The sequence below is a fragment of the Ochotona curzoniae genome, unplaced genomic scaffold (assembly GCF_017591425.1).
Source record: "Ochotona curzoniae isolate NIBS_2020 unplaced genomic scaffold, NIBS_Ocur_1.0 contig_3520, whole genome shotgun sequence".
Taxonomy (NCBI): Eukaryota; Metazoa; Chordata; class Mammalia; order Lagomorpha; family Ochotonidae; genus Ochotona; species Ochotona curzoniae.
Genome location: NW_024465894.1, coordinates 17,724,946 through 17,740,704, shown reverse-complemented (window position 1 = coordinate 17,740,704; position 15,759 = coordinate 17,724,946). Strand labels below are relative to the sequence as shown.

Genomic DNA, 15,759 nt, shown 5'->3' with positions numbered 1-15,759 from the left:
TAGCAGGTGGCACAGGGCAGTTTTATATTTGGGAGTTAGCCCTGGGCTCTATGGAGACGAGGCCTTGCAGTGTCTGCTTTGGCTTTGCCCTGAGATGAGCTTGGATGAGATGATTTATGCTATATTTCTTGGACATTAGTCTCCATTCCTGCACCATTGCAGAGTGTGTGAAGATGTGAGGTTGGGCTAGGAAGAGGAAGGAGTTGAGTAGGATCCCAAGGTTATTTTCATTATGTAGCTTATGAAATTTTTAAAATCTCCGCCTTGCCTCCTGGTGGTACCTGACTTCCAGTTGTTGGAGTTCTCCTGGGAACTCCTGGGGACCTTGTGGCATGGCAGGATGTCTGGCTCAGGGACGGGACTCCCTTGTGGAGATGTAAGATGACACAGTTCCTGCATCCTGCAGCTACACTATGTTCAACACAGAGTAGTGGCAGGAAGAAGCTGTCTGCAAGGCACCCGGACCTGTTGGCCAGTCCTGGTCGGTCACCCCATTCCCTGCTAAGCCGCTGTCCCTGCTAACGAGGCTGAGGCCTACACCGTTGAGAGACACCCAGCAGAGAATCATGATGAGATGCCAAGCAGTCACAGAAGCATTAGGGACAAGGCTCTGTGTCATACCTTTGCCACATGCGTCAAGTAAACCATCTTCCAGGCACCGATAAGCAGATTATCAAATGCCCTTTATACTCTGGTGAATGCAAAACATTTTTCTGCCTTGTACAGTATTTTGTTTCTTTTAGGTCAACAAGAAGACTGTTGTTACCCCTGCTTTGTCTCACTACTGGGCAGCTCCAATGCATTGTGCTTAGTGGCAACAGGTGCCCTAAGCGGGATTTGGGGATGTCACCCATTTTCCTGTCTCTGCAGGCTTGCGCTGGAATAGAGATGACAGAATCACCTTGACTCTGAAACTTGTGAGCATGTTGTCCTGAGACAGTGATGGGAAGGTAGGTTTTGTTTTTGTTTTTATTTTGTATTTTCGTTCCCTGACCAGTGGGATGGGAAATGCCGTGGAAGCAGAGGGGCTTGTTCTTACGGTGTTTTTTTGTGTGGCTCAGCTTGGACTCTGGGAGGCAGGAGTGCCTTTGGCCGAGGCCTCTCCCATTGCTCACTGCATGCCATTCACAGCCTGGGTTTTACATTAGTGAGGCTCAGCCACTTTTCTGTCGTGGTCCTGATCCCATCTCATCGTAGTGCAGTGGGATAAAGGCTTCACTTGTGGCACTAAAACAGCATGGGAGAACAGGAGAGATGCTTTGGAAGACTGGGAAGATGTCCTTATGGTGCTGCTGCCGGCCGAGTTGGGTTGAGCAGGTGGGGTTTTTGGAATGACTCTGCAGCTCATGCAGAGTGGCCTTGGAGCAGAGGTCTGGAGGGTGACTGGTAGATTTGAGGAGGAAGAAGCATCCAAAATGTCTAGAGCACAAGGCCCACATGCTGGTGGTTCAGAAGTGACCTGGACATTTTGCTTAAACTGCTTCACATCCTTTGGAGAGAGGTGGTGGTCACAAACACAGTCCCCTCTGCAGCCCCCTCCGAGTTAGCACAGAACCCAGGACCCTGCAGAGCCCCACAGACAAGGTCTACAAGGGTGGGCGGCGAGGGCCTGTGTCCTCCTTCCAGATTCTGGAGCCAAGGGAAGCCACTGTGAGCGTGAGGTCTGGAGTTGTCTGTATCAAGATACAGGTGACAGTGGTTGCCACAGGGGTGACGCCAGCTCCCCTGCTAGGGCTGGGACAATGCATCAAAGTGTCCTTGTTAGCACAAATGAAATAAGTTTGTGGGGAGGAGTTGGGGCCCAGAGTTCAGCGCCCCCTCACCCTACACCGTGCACCTTTGAGTCTTACTATCAGTAGTGAGGCCTCTGGGCACCCTTTCCTGAGCCTGACCTCCACAGATGAGCCTATGACCGGGCTTGGCCAGGATCTGCTCTGACACCAGGGGAATGAGCTCGAGGGAGGTGCCGGGAGGCAGATGGTATGCTCCTGCCGGTGACACTGGCATCCATCCTGGGGTCCTGTGCCTTCTTGTCCTGGGTCTGGCTTTGGCTGGCAGAGTGAGGTGTGGTTTCTGGGAAATGAACCAAGACAAGAAAGAGGAGGAGAGACGTTGTGGGTAGTTTGAACTGGAGCTCTCTGGAGCGGCCCTGCAGCTTCCTAGTGAATAATTGTCAGCATTCTAAACTCAAGTTTCCTGTTAGCCTCATGTCACATCATGGACTCTTGACACATTTCATATGGCCTTGCAGACAGTGCTCACCATGAAAAAGAAATTACCTTCCTTGGTGAGTTGGAGTGGGATGGCATTTTTGGAACTGCTTTCCAGTGGATGCCCTGGGTCTCTGGCCGTGGCTTTGCCTTTGAGAGATTTGTGGCTCTTCTCGACTTCACGGAGCTGCAGGGAAAGACGGACTCTGGGTCTGGTCCAGGGACACAGGCCCCAGGAGGGCGAGCACTGGAGGGCAGGATGGGGTTGCTAACCACCTGCAGCCACTTGCTATTTGCTTCTCACTTCTGCTAGGAGAGGACAGCTCAAGGCTCCCAGATGTGCACAGCATTTGGAGGGATATGGAACCACTCCAATCCTATCTTAATGGTCTCTGTATCTGGCAGGAGCCCAGAGAGGCAGGCAGAAAGAACTGAGGGTGTGTACAACCAGCAGCCACACAGAGGGGATGAGAGGGACAGAAATTGGAAGGCAGGAGCATGGGACTTGGTCAGGGCCTGATCTTGCGGGGTATGTGGAGTAGGGATGGGAGAGCTGTCAGAAGTCAGCCTACAGCTGGGACATTGAGGGAGGCGGCTCAGGTGATGGGACCCAGGAGACGTGCGAAACCAAGGCGCACAGGCACAGTGTCCTAGCCACAGTGTTTCTGTTAGAATCTGCACTGCTTTCATCTGTAGGATTCATTCTGGGCCTGAGATTCATCCTGTCCTACCTCTGTGGGCCCCATTGAATTTCTTTCACTTCCTGGCTACCTCTCCACATCATTGTTCCAACCCCTCAAGACCCAGAAAGCAAGGCTACATCCTGTAAGACAGATTTGTTTGGGTTTGGTTTAAGAAAAACTCCATTTACCTAAAAATCGAATTTAAAGTAAAAGTCAGTGAAAACCAAAACCGTCACAACTCCCCTGGATGAAACTCCCAACAGACTCACCGCCTGGATTTTCTTCCTCAGCTGGGTATTGGCTCGGGAAAGACTTTTGGAAACTGAGTTCAGGTAGTAGATAGCCAGGCTGCAAGAAAAAAATGTGCCACTTGGGCTCTGGGTGAGGAGGCTAGCTGAGGCTGGGTGTTCCAGTTCCCCTCCAGGCCAGTGGCCCTGGGGCAGCTGGGGAACTCTCCCTGGGTTCTGGGGAGGCTGGCCCCATCAGACCTGCCAGAGGTGGAGGGAGCTCTGAGGAGGAGAAGCAACAGATGTTGAATGTCTCGGGGAATTGTAGCACACAGGCAGGTGGACATTATCCAAAGCACAAGAGATAACCATGGAGTTAGCAGGGATGATGATATTAAAGAGGTCTGTCAGAGGCTGTCCAAGGACGAAATTTCAATCCAGACATTGGCCATAATGGCAGGGGTAAAACCTCTGAAAATGATCTCCACCATAAAAATAAGAAGAATACAAAGCGAAGATTGCCAGAATCAACTTCCTCAGAACTCTGAAATTAATGCCAGGTGTGCAGCGTATCTAGCGTGTCTACTCAAGGAAAACAGAGGATCTCAGCAAGAACAGGGAGCTTGGCAGCATTTCAACTCACTAATCCCTTCCTTTCCTCATTTCTGCAAAGCTCAACAGTGCGAACAGCCTTTTCTTCAAGAATGTATACAAATGAACATAACTACAGCTGGTACAGTGGCACAGAACCAACATCTCATATGGGCACCAGTTTGAGTCCCAGCTGCTCCACTTCTGTTCCAGATAGAGATCAGGTTTATGGCTTGGAAAAGCAGTAGAGGATGCCTCAGGTCCTTGGGTCCCTGTATTCATGTGGGAGACCTGGAAGAAGCTCCTGGTTCCCAGTTTTGGACCACCTCAGCTCTGGCTGTGTGGCCATTCAGGGGGTGAACCAAAGGATGGAAGATTTTTCTCTTTCTCTCTCCCTCTCTTTGTATAACTCTTTCAAGTAAAATAAATCTTTTTTAAAAATTAACATCATGACCATGTGAGGTAGTGGATAGCAGTTGGGGTATGTAATAGGCTAATGAGAAAGCTTAAAAGGAAGAAATAAGGAATACAACACACACGCACAGAGGATGGGATTTTAAAAGCTCCAAGATATTCCTAGGACTCTAGAAAGTCATGCGCATGCTTTGTTGGATTCTGTCCATGCCCAGAGCCCTGCATGTTTCTGGAAAAGATTTGAGATATTTTCTTTTTAAAGATTCATTTTTTTCTTGGAAAGACAGATTTACAGAAAGAAGAGACAGAAGGAACTTCCATCTGCTGATTCATTCCCCAAGTGGCTGAACAGCCAGAGCTGAGCTGATCTGAAGCCAGGAGCCAGGAGCTTCTTCCAGGTCTCCCAAATGGATGTAGGGTCCCAAGGCTTTGGGCCATCTTCCACAGCTTTCCTAGGTAACAAGCAGGGGGCTGGATGAGAAGTGGAGCAGCCAGGACATGAACTGGTGCTCATATGGGATCATGGTACTTGCAAGGGGAAAGATTAACCTGTTGAGCCATCTTGCTTGGCCCAAGAAGATTTTAAGAAGCTCTCATCTCTGACAAAAATTGCCTGAGAGCACTGACTAAGCCGAGTTTGACATAGCTGTTCCTTCAGCCTCTGGGTCACCAAATGAGCCTCCCTCTGCAATCAGTTATTCACTCATGGCCTTTGGCAGAAGCCAGACCAATGGGATGGGATGATGTCGGCTCGGGAACTTCCAAAAATGTGAACTGGAATAAACCCTCTTTCTTCCTCTGTGGCTCCTCTCAAGCCCATGAACATAACTGGGCAAAATCTCCAACTCTAGAGATTTCCCCCTTCAGTGAGTGATGGGAGCACTCACTGGTGGCCTATACCTGCAGGGAGAGGTGAGGCTGAGGCACCTCCCTGGCAGGATCAGAGCGGAGCCATCAGAATGGTCATTATGCACTTCCCTTTCCCTGTCTCCATTCCCTACCCACTCCTCTGTAACACACTTGCGTTTGAATTCTGTCTTAGAGTGTGCTTCTGAGGAATGCAGACCAAGAGGCTAAGACGGAAGGACCTGCCAAGGAAGTCTCAGTTGCAAGGGCTGGTTTGCCTGTGGTGGAGCCCTGGGCCCTGGGTCACTTACAACATCAGCAGGATGGCTGGGATGATGAGGCCTGGGTTGGCAAGGAAAGCGAAGATCTTGCCCAGGAAGGTCGGGAAATCATTTTCAATGGTCTCATGGAGGACGTCGTACATTCTGTTTTTCCCACTGGAAAGAAGAGAGGATGTGTTACAGTGTGCAGCTTAGCTCATCTGGCACACCCAACACCAACAGGCCTAGAACTGCTGCTTGCTGCCATTTTGCTGGAGGAGCCAGAACTCGGTGTCTGTTCTGGCTCCTCCAGCAAGATAAACAGGGATTTGCTCAAACTATAATGGAAGAAAATTGCCCATGATGTAGTAACATGCTCGGCAAAGGACCTCCTCTGAACTCCCCGCATGGAAACTACTTCACAGTGCCTCTCTGAGTAACCGCAGTCGACCTTCAGTTACAGCTCCAGGAGACCAGATTGCCTGGATGCTTCAGTGCTGGCTGGCTCTACAAATGTCTGTCCAGACACCCCTATGTTGGTGGCTCCTGGCTGGCACCAAGAAGTGGGCTTTGGGATTGGGATTTCTGGGTTCAAATCCTTGCTCCCTACTGTGGGACACCATCTGTATAATTGTACTCCTGAGGCCTGCCTGAATATCCTGGCTGTCCTCACTGGGACTACACTGTCATTTGTGGCTGTGAACAACCAGTTAAAAATCAGTTGAAATAAAATTAAGAAGTCAGTCTTTTAGTCATGTATGTCAAGTACCCAATAGTCAAGTGACTAGTAGGTAGTATAGTATAAGAGCAGACAGGTAATGCTTTCCTCATTAAAGAAATTTCTCTGCTGCAAAGGTGGGGTAGCTTTGAGCTCATTTGGGCCTAGTTCTAGTGCCTGCCAAAATGTTGTTACTGGCAGCCCGTGTTGTCCTCCTATAAACTTTAGATATAGCATTTGACTGGCAACAGCTCATGGATAAATCCAGCTTGCCACCTATTTTTATAACATAAACTCTGTAAGCTATGAATAATTTTTACATTTTTGAGTGGCTGAAAACAAATCTAAAGAGTATCTTGTGACACATAATTATTGAAGTACCAACTTTGGTATTTGTAAACAGTTTTACTGGAACACAACCATGCCCACTCATGTATAATGGCCTGTGGTTTTTTGGTGCTGTGAGGGCAGAGATGAGCAATGGTGTCAGAGACCACGTGTGGCCATTCTCCTGCTTCGGACTGCTGTGCAGCACACCACACACTGTAATGATGCCTCTATGACATGACAGCACTTCAGGTGTCACAGGTGCCACTATGTCATGACATTGTATTACTCATACATGGTTTTTGTGGAAAAACAAAGGGAAAAAAGTGGATTTCAAGTATTATGCTTTCAAGTCATGGGTAAGTGTGGATTCTTTACTCATTGATACAGATGTTGTGTTAGTTTGCAGTGTCTAGTACAACAAGTTCCTACACTGGCGGCTTCAAGCAACACAGTGGATTGTTTGAACATTCTGGAGGCTGAAGTCTGCCTTAGTTTCATAGCTCACAGCCAGGTGTTGGCATGGCTGTCCCCTTTCTCGAGAGGCTCTCCAGGTGTGTTTCCTTCCATTTTTCAGCTTCTACGGCTGCCTGCCTTTGATTCGTGGCTTCTTCCTTCTACAGATCCAACCACAGAGCATCTCCAGTCTCTTCTTGCTTCCATTGTCATATCGCAGGTGGCCCTCTGTTTCCTTCTTGGAAGTGCATCTGTTATTCAGGATCCACCTAGATAGCTCATGATAATCCTCCCTATCACAAGGCCTTTAACTCAATCACAATGGCACAGGCCCACTTGTTATTTAAGGAAACATCACAGGTCCCATGCATTAGGGCCCTGGTGTATTTAAAGGCCATTATTCAACCTACCACAATCTGTACTCTGACCCCTAAAGATTCATACACTTCCCACATGCAAAATATACCTATCCTATCCCTATGTCTGAATTCTCAACTTATTACAGCATCAACTTAAAGTTGAAAATCTCCTCTAAATGTCCTGAGTTCAAAATCCCTAGATCTCAGTATCAAAATCAAAATCTGGTGACTGTGAGACTGTGGGTATGATTCATCTTGGGCAAAATTGTACTGTGGAGCTGAGAAACCAGAAACAAGTTACTTACTCCCAAAAATACATAGGGGAAGTGTAGCTATTCCAATATATAAAAAAAAAGGAACCAGCAGTTTGAAACCCCAACAGCCAACACTATTAGGTTTCACAGGAAAGCCTGTGGATTCTTGGCTCCAGCTTCTCTGGCTGTAGTTGTTCCCTCCAGGTCTTGGGAACTGTCCTTCTTCCTTCCAGTAGGTTTTAGCTGTAGCATAGGCTTTGGCTGAGTGGATTTTTTTTAATTAACCTGCCTCCTGCCTTGTTTTCACTCTGCCCCTTTCTCTTCATGCTAGCAGTGTTTCTCCTGATAGAACATTCTGAAAAACATTGTGAATTCTGCATAAATGTCAAGGGAATTCGCTGTCAGATAAAAGGGTCCTGTGCGGTCTCTCCCGGATACTGCTAGCTCTAGTCCTGGTTTCTGCCCAGATGATTGACATCTGTGAGTAGCCCGCTGCTCCTCATCAGCATCCTCTGGGTGAACGCACGTTCATTGATTTTTGATCTCGCAGCAGCATCAGCAACAGGTTGTGCAGCCTTGCCACTGGCTTTTCCTTAGAGCTCCCTCAGTCTGGTGCCTGCAAGCCTGGAGTCTCCTGTGGATGAGCCATTTCATCCATGCTAGACTGGCCTGTCCTTTGCTCTAACTGAAACCCTGTTTGCATAGACCACACTTTGTTGGAATATTCCTGCTAACATCTGCTCTGGACCTCATCAAGCAGAAGGCAAATTTTCCCCCAATGGGAGGAGGCAGGGCTGGTAAGGCGGGTTGAGGTGCTGGGGTGCACAGCTGAAGGAGCCACACCAGCACAGTGCAGGCTCTTACTCACCGGCCTCACTTAACCTTTGGCCCCAGGTGTGGATAAACCCAGTGTACATCCATCATCTTAACTGCATGATTCTTCGTTTATGTTAAAAAAAGTTAGGGATTCAGTGTCTTAGTTTCTCATCTCAAGTGCTCAATGGCCATGCATGCCTGGTGGCCGCCATCCTGGGCAACACAGATGGAGCGTCTGGGAACGGCCAAGCTCCGTGGCTCTTCCTGGGCTGACCTAAAATGTGAACAGGAATCCGGCAGCCAGGAGGGAAGCAGCCAAGGCTGCGTACCTGAACGGGCCACAGTCAAAGGAGGGTGGGAGTGACATGATGGTGTAGGCCACCGGCAGGAGGCTGAGGAAGAGCACCAGCAGCAGCAGGCCCATGTAGAAGTTGTTGGAGCGTGAGGCCTTGAACACGCGCTCGTGGGGCACATTGCTGCTCATCACGGCCCAGCACTGGAAGTACATGGAGGTCAGCAGGCGCAGGACGTTGATGCCCACCAGTCCCGGGGCATAGAAGGAGCCCATCCTGGAGGGATACAGACCAGAGCCCTGATTGAGCTGACAGCAGGGAAGGCGAAGGGAGGAGGAGAGAAGGAGAAAAAGGGGGGCTGGCTCAGGAGCATGGAGCCCCGAGGTAGGGGGCAGCCTTCCATTTAACCAGAGCCTTTCTATCCCAGGTACCGGAGGAACATGCTGCCTGGGGCTTTGGCCTGAACTGCACCCCTGCCTTGCCACCAGGCAGTGGAAAATTGCCAGCTTTGCTCTGGGAAGCATTAAGAGAATTACAGAGTGGCTTGCAGGAGCTCGTGGCATTTCTAAAGCTTGGGCTGACATTCCCAGCCTCCTCTGCCTCACTGCTCAGAGCAGGACCATCCTTAGTTCATCTCCCCTCTGCTCTGCTGCTCCCTTCCTCCCTCCCTCCTTTCCCTTCCTTAGTCCTTCTTTCCCTCATTCCTTTTCTTCCCTCCCCTCTGCCTTTCCCCTCCCTCTCCCACTCCCTTTTCCTTTTCTCTTTCCCTCCCTCTCTACTTCTCTGGCAGCACGCGGAAGGGCTAGAAACTGCCTTTGTTCTCTAGTCCCACCCTCTATTCTTCTGTGTGTGAAAGAAGATTCAGAACTCCTCCAAACTACTTGAGCAGCAAGGTCTGGGGCGTGCAGGCTTTTTGAGTCCCTAGAGGAGATGATCTCTGGAGGCAATAGATAACATGGATTACTCACCAGATCATTCCCTGGTTGAAAATCAAACCCAGGACATTTCCACTAATGTCAAACTCAGCATACGAAGGCTGGGGAGGCAGGAGAGGAAGAGAGGGGCAAAGGAGGCAACAGAGAAGCGTGTTAGACCGCTATCAGCCTGTGGTCTAGTCCAAGGCTATTCCCAAAGAGCCTGCCCTGGACACTAGAAGAAAATCTAAGATTTAAGGATTTTGCTTTTCAAATTTCTTTTTCTTCTCCTCCTCTTCCTTTTCTTCTCCTCTTCTTCAATATTCTGATAAAAGGAGTCATTTTATAACCACAATTTTTAAAAAAGGTTTATTCATTTTTATTGGGAAGTCATTTACAGAGGAGAGACAGAGAGAAACATCTTCTAGCTGGTTCACTTCCCAAATGGCCACAAAGGTCGGAGCTGAGCTGATCCGAAGCCAGGAAGCCAGGACCTTCCCATGTGGATGCAGGGTCCCAAGGCTTTGGGCCATCCTCCACTGCTTTCCCAGACCATAAATAGGGAGCTGGATGGGAAGTGGAGCAGCAGGGATATGACCCAGTGCCTATATGGGATCCCGGTGCATGCAAGGCAAAGAGTTTAGCCACCAGGCTACTATACCAGGCCCCATTTTTTTAAGGCACACACAGATTTTTCCAACCATTGGCTCATTTCCTAAATTCCCACAACGGCCAGGCTGAAGTCAGGAGCCATCTTGATCTCCCATAAGGGTGGCAGGGGAAGGGCACAAGTATTTGGGTCATCATCTGCTGGTTTCCCAGGCATATTATCAGGGAATTGGATTGGAAGCAGCCAGTGCTTGAACTGGCACTCCAATATGAGATGCCAGTGTCATGAGTGGCAGCCTAACGTACTGTGCCATGCAGGCTCCTCATTCTTCTCTTTGAAGATTTTTTCCTAGAGGGACAGGCATCTGGCACAGTGGCTCAGATGCCCATTCATATCCATATTATAGTGCCTGGGTTCAAGTCCTGGCTTTGCTGCATAGTCTCGGATCCTGCTAATGTGCTTCTATGGAGGTAGCAGGTGATGGCCAAGTTCTTGGATTCCTATCGCCCACTGGGAGATCTGAGTAGAGCTCTGGGCTCCTGACTTTGGCCTGGTCCAACTGTTGCTGCATGTAAGATATTTTTTCTTTTCTTTAAAGCTTGCTTTTATTTATTTATTTAAAGATTTTAAAGTTTTTATTGGAAAGCCAGATATACAGAGAGGAGAAGAGACAGAGGGGAAGATTTTCCATCCTATGATTCACTCCTCAAGTGACCGCAGTGGACTGGTGCTGAGCTGATCTGAAGCTAGGAAGTCAGGAGCCAGGAACTTCTTCTGGGTCTCCCACACGAGTGCAGGACTTCAAAGCTTTGGGCCATCCTCAACTGCTTTCCCAGGCCACAAGCAGGGAGCTGGATGGGAAATGGCACAGCCAGGACATGAGCTAGCACCCATATGGGATGCTGGCACTTGCAGATGGAGGATTAGCTAGCTGAGAATTCTGTTGTGAAAAGAAAGGAAAAGAAGGGAAGGGTGAATAAAGGAAATGAAAGAAAAGGAAAAGTAGAAAAGGAAAGGAAAGGAAAGAATCCCAGCTTTTCCTACATGCTTATTTTCTGAATGAACGTCAGTGTTATTTGGGGGCCTTGTTGAACTTATTACTTTGAGGACAGTGACATCCCTGTGACCTTGTGCCTTTCTGTCAAAGATGGCATCCTCTGAGCATGAGGTTCTTCTCTCCTTGTTCTTAGACAAGTACAGTCTTTTTGCTGTTGAGAAGGAGCTGAGGGAGGTTGATTAAAACTGTGTCTGGTGACTAAAAGAGAAAAATGGATGGCAGACACCTGACCAAGGGTCCGTACAGAGTGAGGACCTTAGAGATGAACAGGACACGGAGCCTTCCACCAGGAGCTCTACTCACTATCTAGTCATTAGTGCGGGGGGAAGGGCAGTAAGGTGTTGTAGGAGAGACCAGCTTGGGGTAGGTGAGTGGGCCAGAGCTCACAGAAGTGACACCATTGGGATTTGCAGGTCAATGATTACTGTGTTCTTGGCATGTTCCAGGACTTCTGGAAACATTCATAGCCACTCCGGGTTTTTAGCCTCCCTAATAAACATAGAACCTGCTCAGATATTTATTTCTGTTTAACACTGAAGTGTAGTACTTCCCCAAGGCCAAGTGCTTCTTTCCCCAGATAGGAAAGCACATTGCCGAATGGGCATTGTAGAGTAACTGGTTAAACCTCTGCCTAACAGTCCTCGCTGCTCTGTTTCTGACCCAACTCCCTTCTAGCCTGCCTAGGGGGCAGTAGATGATGTTCCAAATGCTTGGGTCCCTGCTACCCAAGTGGGACACTTGGGTAAGGTTTGGGGTTCCTGACTTTGACATGGCTCAGCAATGGCTGTTGCAGGAATGTGCAGGAATAAACTAGTGGATGGAAGAATCTAGTTTATTAAGAATCTTTCCCCCTGGCCCTGGCTCTGCCTTCAAAATAGACAAAGTTTTTTATAGGTTGTTTTGTTCATTACACCAAGGAAAAGCAGAGATTATTATTTTAAAAGAGAACTCTTTAAAGGCAACAGATTAAACACTCTTCTGCTTCTCTGAGTGGAGGGTGACAAGAGCATCTGAGGAAGTAAAGTGCCCAAGAAAGCATCTGTTTGCAAGTACTTGCAGGATGTCAGGGACCTACAAAGCCAGCCTCCAGGTCCCAGCACCAGCAGTGGTTCATGAACCGGACAAAACAAGCCCGCAGGAAGTCCCCCACCAGGATGGTAATGTACGTTACCAGCATGTCAGACACTGTCAGCCTCATGAATTCCTGCAGGGAGGAACACAGAGAAAGTGGGTTGTCAGAGTTCGACCTTGGCCACCTGTGCTGTAGGGCTGCAGCCACATATTCACTCTGGGAAGCCATCTCTGAGATCCTCTGAATTGTGGCAGAGAAGTAGTGCAGAAACAGGATGGTAGGCTTTGAAGCATGCTGCTTTGAGATCCCACATCTACAGATTGCCGTTGTTGTGCCTTTGAGATAATCTTTGAACCTCTTGAAGTTGATAAAGGTTATCAGCCTTGCAGTGCTGGTGAAGAAGTCAGTGATTATGCTTGCAAATTGCCTGGTGTGCGAGTGATGCCCAGTGTGTGGTGGCTGTCATATTCCTGCAGAGTCAGGATCTAAGCCTCACTCTTAGCTCCCTCCACCTGCTCTGCAGTGACAGCTGCTCCTGCTAAGACTGACAGACCATCAGTCCCCGAGGACAGAGACCAGCCTTCCTTAGCACCTGGTAATTGTGATTTTTTTCCCCTTAATATGTACAGCAAGTAAACAATTTTTGCACAGAAGAACCTAGCAGATGAGCCAAAAACAAAAGAATGAAGCATGCTCTGCTTCTGTAATCTGCGCATATTATTTTTTTAATTTCTTGAAAAAATGGAAAGGATCTCCCAGACACCATCATTGTCTGAAACTTCTAATAGATCTGGAGTTCCTAGGGAACCCAAGTCTTTATTCATTTCTGTATCTTCTGGGATGATTAAGAAATGTTTGTTGATTGAACAGCTGATGGCTCTTCAAGGTTATTTCTCAATAAGAATTCAGAATGTGCTGCTAAGTAAACAATGAGCCTACACAAGTCAAGTATCTACCCGTGGAGGTGGGGGTGAATGGAGGTGAGCTCAGATAGAGCTCATTGCATTTGAAAGGCAGAATGAGAGAGAGAGAGAGAGAGGGAGAGAGAGAGAGAGAGAGAACGAACAAGAGAGAATCTTCCATCTACCCATTCATACTCCAAGTGGCTGCAACAGACAGGCTGGGCCAGGCCAAAGCCGGGAACCAGGAGTTCCATCCTGGACTCCCGCATGCATGGCAGGGAATACTGCCTACAGAGTTACATTAGCAAGAAAGTGAATACAAAGTGGAGTGCCTGGGGCTGGAATCAGCACTCTGAAATGGGATGTCAACATTGTAAGAGGTCTTTTATATTTTTTCAAAAATTTATCTTATTTATTTATTTATATTGGGAAGTCAGGTATATAGAAAGAAGGAGAGAGAGAGAGAGAGAGAGGAAGATCTTCCGTCTGCTCATTCACTCCCCAAGTGGCCACAATGGCTGGAGCTGTGCCGATTTGAAGCCAGGAGCCTGGAGCCTCTTCCAAGTCTCCCACACATGGGTTCAGGTTCCCAAGGCTTTGGCCCATCCTTGACTGCTTTCCCAGGCCACAAGGGGAGCTGGATGGAAAGCAGGGCTGCTGGGATTAGAACCGGTGCCCATATGGGATCTGAGTGTATTCAAGGCAAGGACTTTAGCTGCTAGGCTACTGTACCAGGCATAGTGGTCTTAACTTGCTATGCCACAGCACTGCCCTAAGAAATGCACTTTAATCAATGATTGAAAAATGATGGGCAGTCAGGGAGGAGGGCGAGAGATGTGGCTGCATCTCAGAGTTGCACAGCGGGTTGTCCCAAAGGAATCATGAAGTGATTAATTCCACCGTCTGATGAGTGGGGATGGTTGTGTTGACATGAGGATTCTTTCTGTTGGCAGTGCAGCAGGTGGGTAGTTGCAGGTATTTGGGGAGTGAACCAGCAGATGGAAGATCTTTCCTTGTCTCTCATTCCCCTCTCCTTGTTGTTTCACTGTGCCTTTCAAATAAATAACTCTTAAAAAGAAACAGAAACATCAATGAAGGAACAACCAAGCGTTGAGTAGGGATCACCTTGGCAGAGAGGGTGACACTCACAATGCCCACCGCCGTCTCCCAGCAAGAGCCCCGGGGCACGTCTGCAGGGTGCAGGGGTGGCCGGGGGGCACTCTCATTCCAGTTGGAGGAGTTGTAATAGTTAAACAGAGTCCAGTGGGTGATGTTCTTTATTGTTTCTTCATGAGAAAGCTAGAACAGAAGAGAAAAGCACGGGGTTGGAAAGAGCCAGAGATGGTCCAGCTGTTTCCATGGCAACAACAAGGCAAGCTGACAAAGGCCATAATGTTGTCATCCAGTTCTGACCCTGACTGAGAATACAGTCTTTCCAGAAATGTCTTCCACAAGCTTTCAGTCTATGCAGGAAAGAAGACAACTGACTTCAGTCCCTGCGTCTTTCCCATGCAGCTATTTTCTTCTTTAGGTTGGTGTCTTTCCATCTTCCATCTGCCATCCCGTCATTCATTCTTTCAAAAATAACTCATTTAGAGTTCGCTCTGGACATGTAAAGCAGACTAGTGAAGAACAAGGCTGGACTCATAGACACGGAACATAAACAAAGGAGTTGTGGGCAATTGTGGGGATTGATGAAGCCAGTGGGGGCTTTAGCAGTGAAGAGAAGATTAGCACCTGATGAACTGTATTACAGCATGGGGAGGAAACAGGGAGAGAGGCAAGAGAGAATTCTGCTTTGTGGAAGAAATGGAAGGCAAAGGAGGAAAAGAATTCTGGAGGAAGCGGAAAGCCAGAGATGTGGGTGGAGGTGAGGTCAGGTACAATCAGAACCGTCCAGTAGTTTCCTGTTGCCCTCAAGAGAGCGCTCCTGTGGATCAGTAATGAGGAGGAAGCTGGGGAAGGAAGGAGAGCAGCCAGCATCCCTCCAGTCTCACTTTTCACATTGTCTCCTCCACTCCATTGTTCTGTTATCATGAAACTCCTGGGTACCAGCACTGTCTCCTGCTTTTCCTAGCATGTTGGTTAAGATTTCCTAGAGTGTCACTCTCTAAGCCCTGTCATGCTGCCCTGGGCTTGCCCCCATGGGAACGCATCCCACATCTTTCTGTTCTGGAGGAGTTTGTCTCCCAGCCCAGAGTGTGGATATGCATGAAACAGGACCATGTTTGTTGTCTGCTGTATCCCAGGGCCAGGCATAGCAGATGTACCTTCAGGGTCTGGGGAGCACCTATGAACAGTTAGGTCAGCATGGCATATCCCCTTGGCTGCTAATCCTTTATGGCAGCTATTTGGGTCAGAGATTGTGGGGATTTTTTTCTTTGTACTTTTCTGACCTTCCAACACTTATTTTATTAACATGAATTATGCATAATGAAACAATTATACTAACAAAGGAGATATGATGGGTCCCAAAGACTAGGGAGTTTTTACCTTGAGGTGGACATCATCCATCAGGGCCAAGAGAAACGTGTAGAGGTTCCCCAGGAAGAGCGCAAAGATGCGTCCCAACTGCCACTTCAGTCCAATGCGTGGGTGGTAATTCTCCAAGGCAGCAATGGTTTCAAACAGAGGGGGACAAAACATCCCGAGCAGGGACATCACGATCTCCACCTGAGAAGCCAACCGAGCCCGAGTCACTTATGTCATCGATGTCACTTGCTAGGCTGTCAGCCCTGCATGCCCAAGAC

General features: G+C 48.4%; 1 protein-coding gene across 1 annotated transcript in view; it reads right to left on the bottom strand.

The window, feature by feature from the left end:
* Nucleotides 1-1,906: 1,906 nt before the first annotated feature.
* TMC2 (transmembrane channel like 2) overlaps nt 1,907-15,759 on the bottom strand; it is a 44,648-nt gene continuing 30,795 nt past the window's right edge. Inside the window, exons 12-20 of the mRNA XM_040981721.1 lie at nt 15,503-15,682; nt 14,159-14,308; nt 12,111-12,239; nt 9,423-9,490; nt 8,491-8,730; nt 5,283-5,408; nt 3,163-3,241; nt 2,280-2,397; nt 1,907-2,073 (exon numbers count right to left, since the gene is read on the bottom strand). Coding sequence (XP_040837655.1) covers nt 1,907-2,073; nt 2,280-2,397; nt 3,163-3,241; nt 5,283-5,408; nt 8,491-8,730; nt 9,423-9,490; nt 12,111-12,239; nt 14,159-14,308; nt 15,503-15,682 — 1,257 coding nt within the window. The remainder of the gene's footprint in view (nt 2,074-2,279; nt 2,398-3,162; nt 3,242-5,282; nt 5,409-8,490; nt 8,731-9,422; nt 9,491-12,110; nt 12,240-14,158; nt 14,309-15,502; nt 15,683-15,759) is intronic.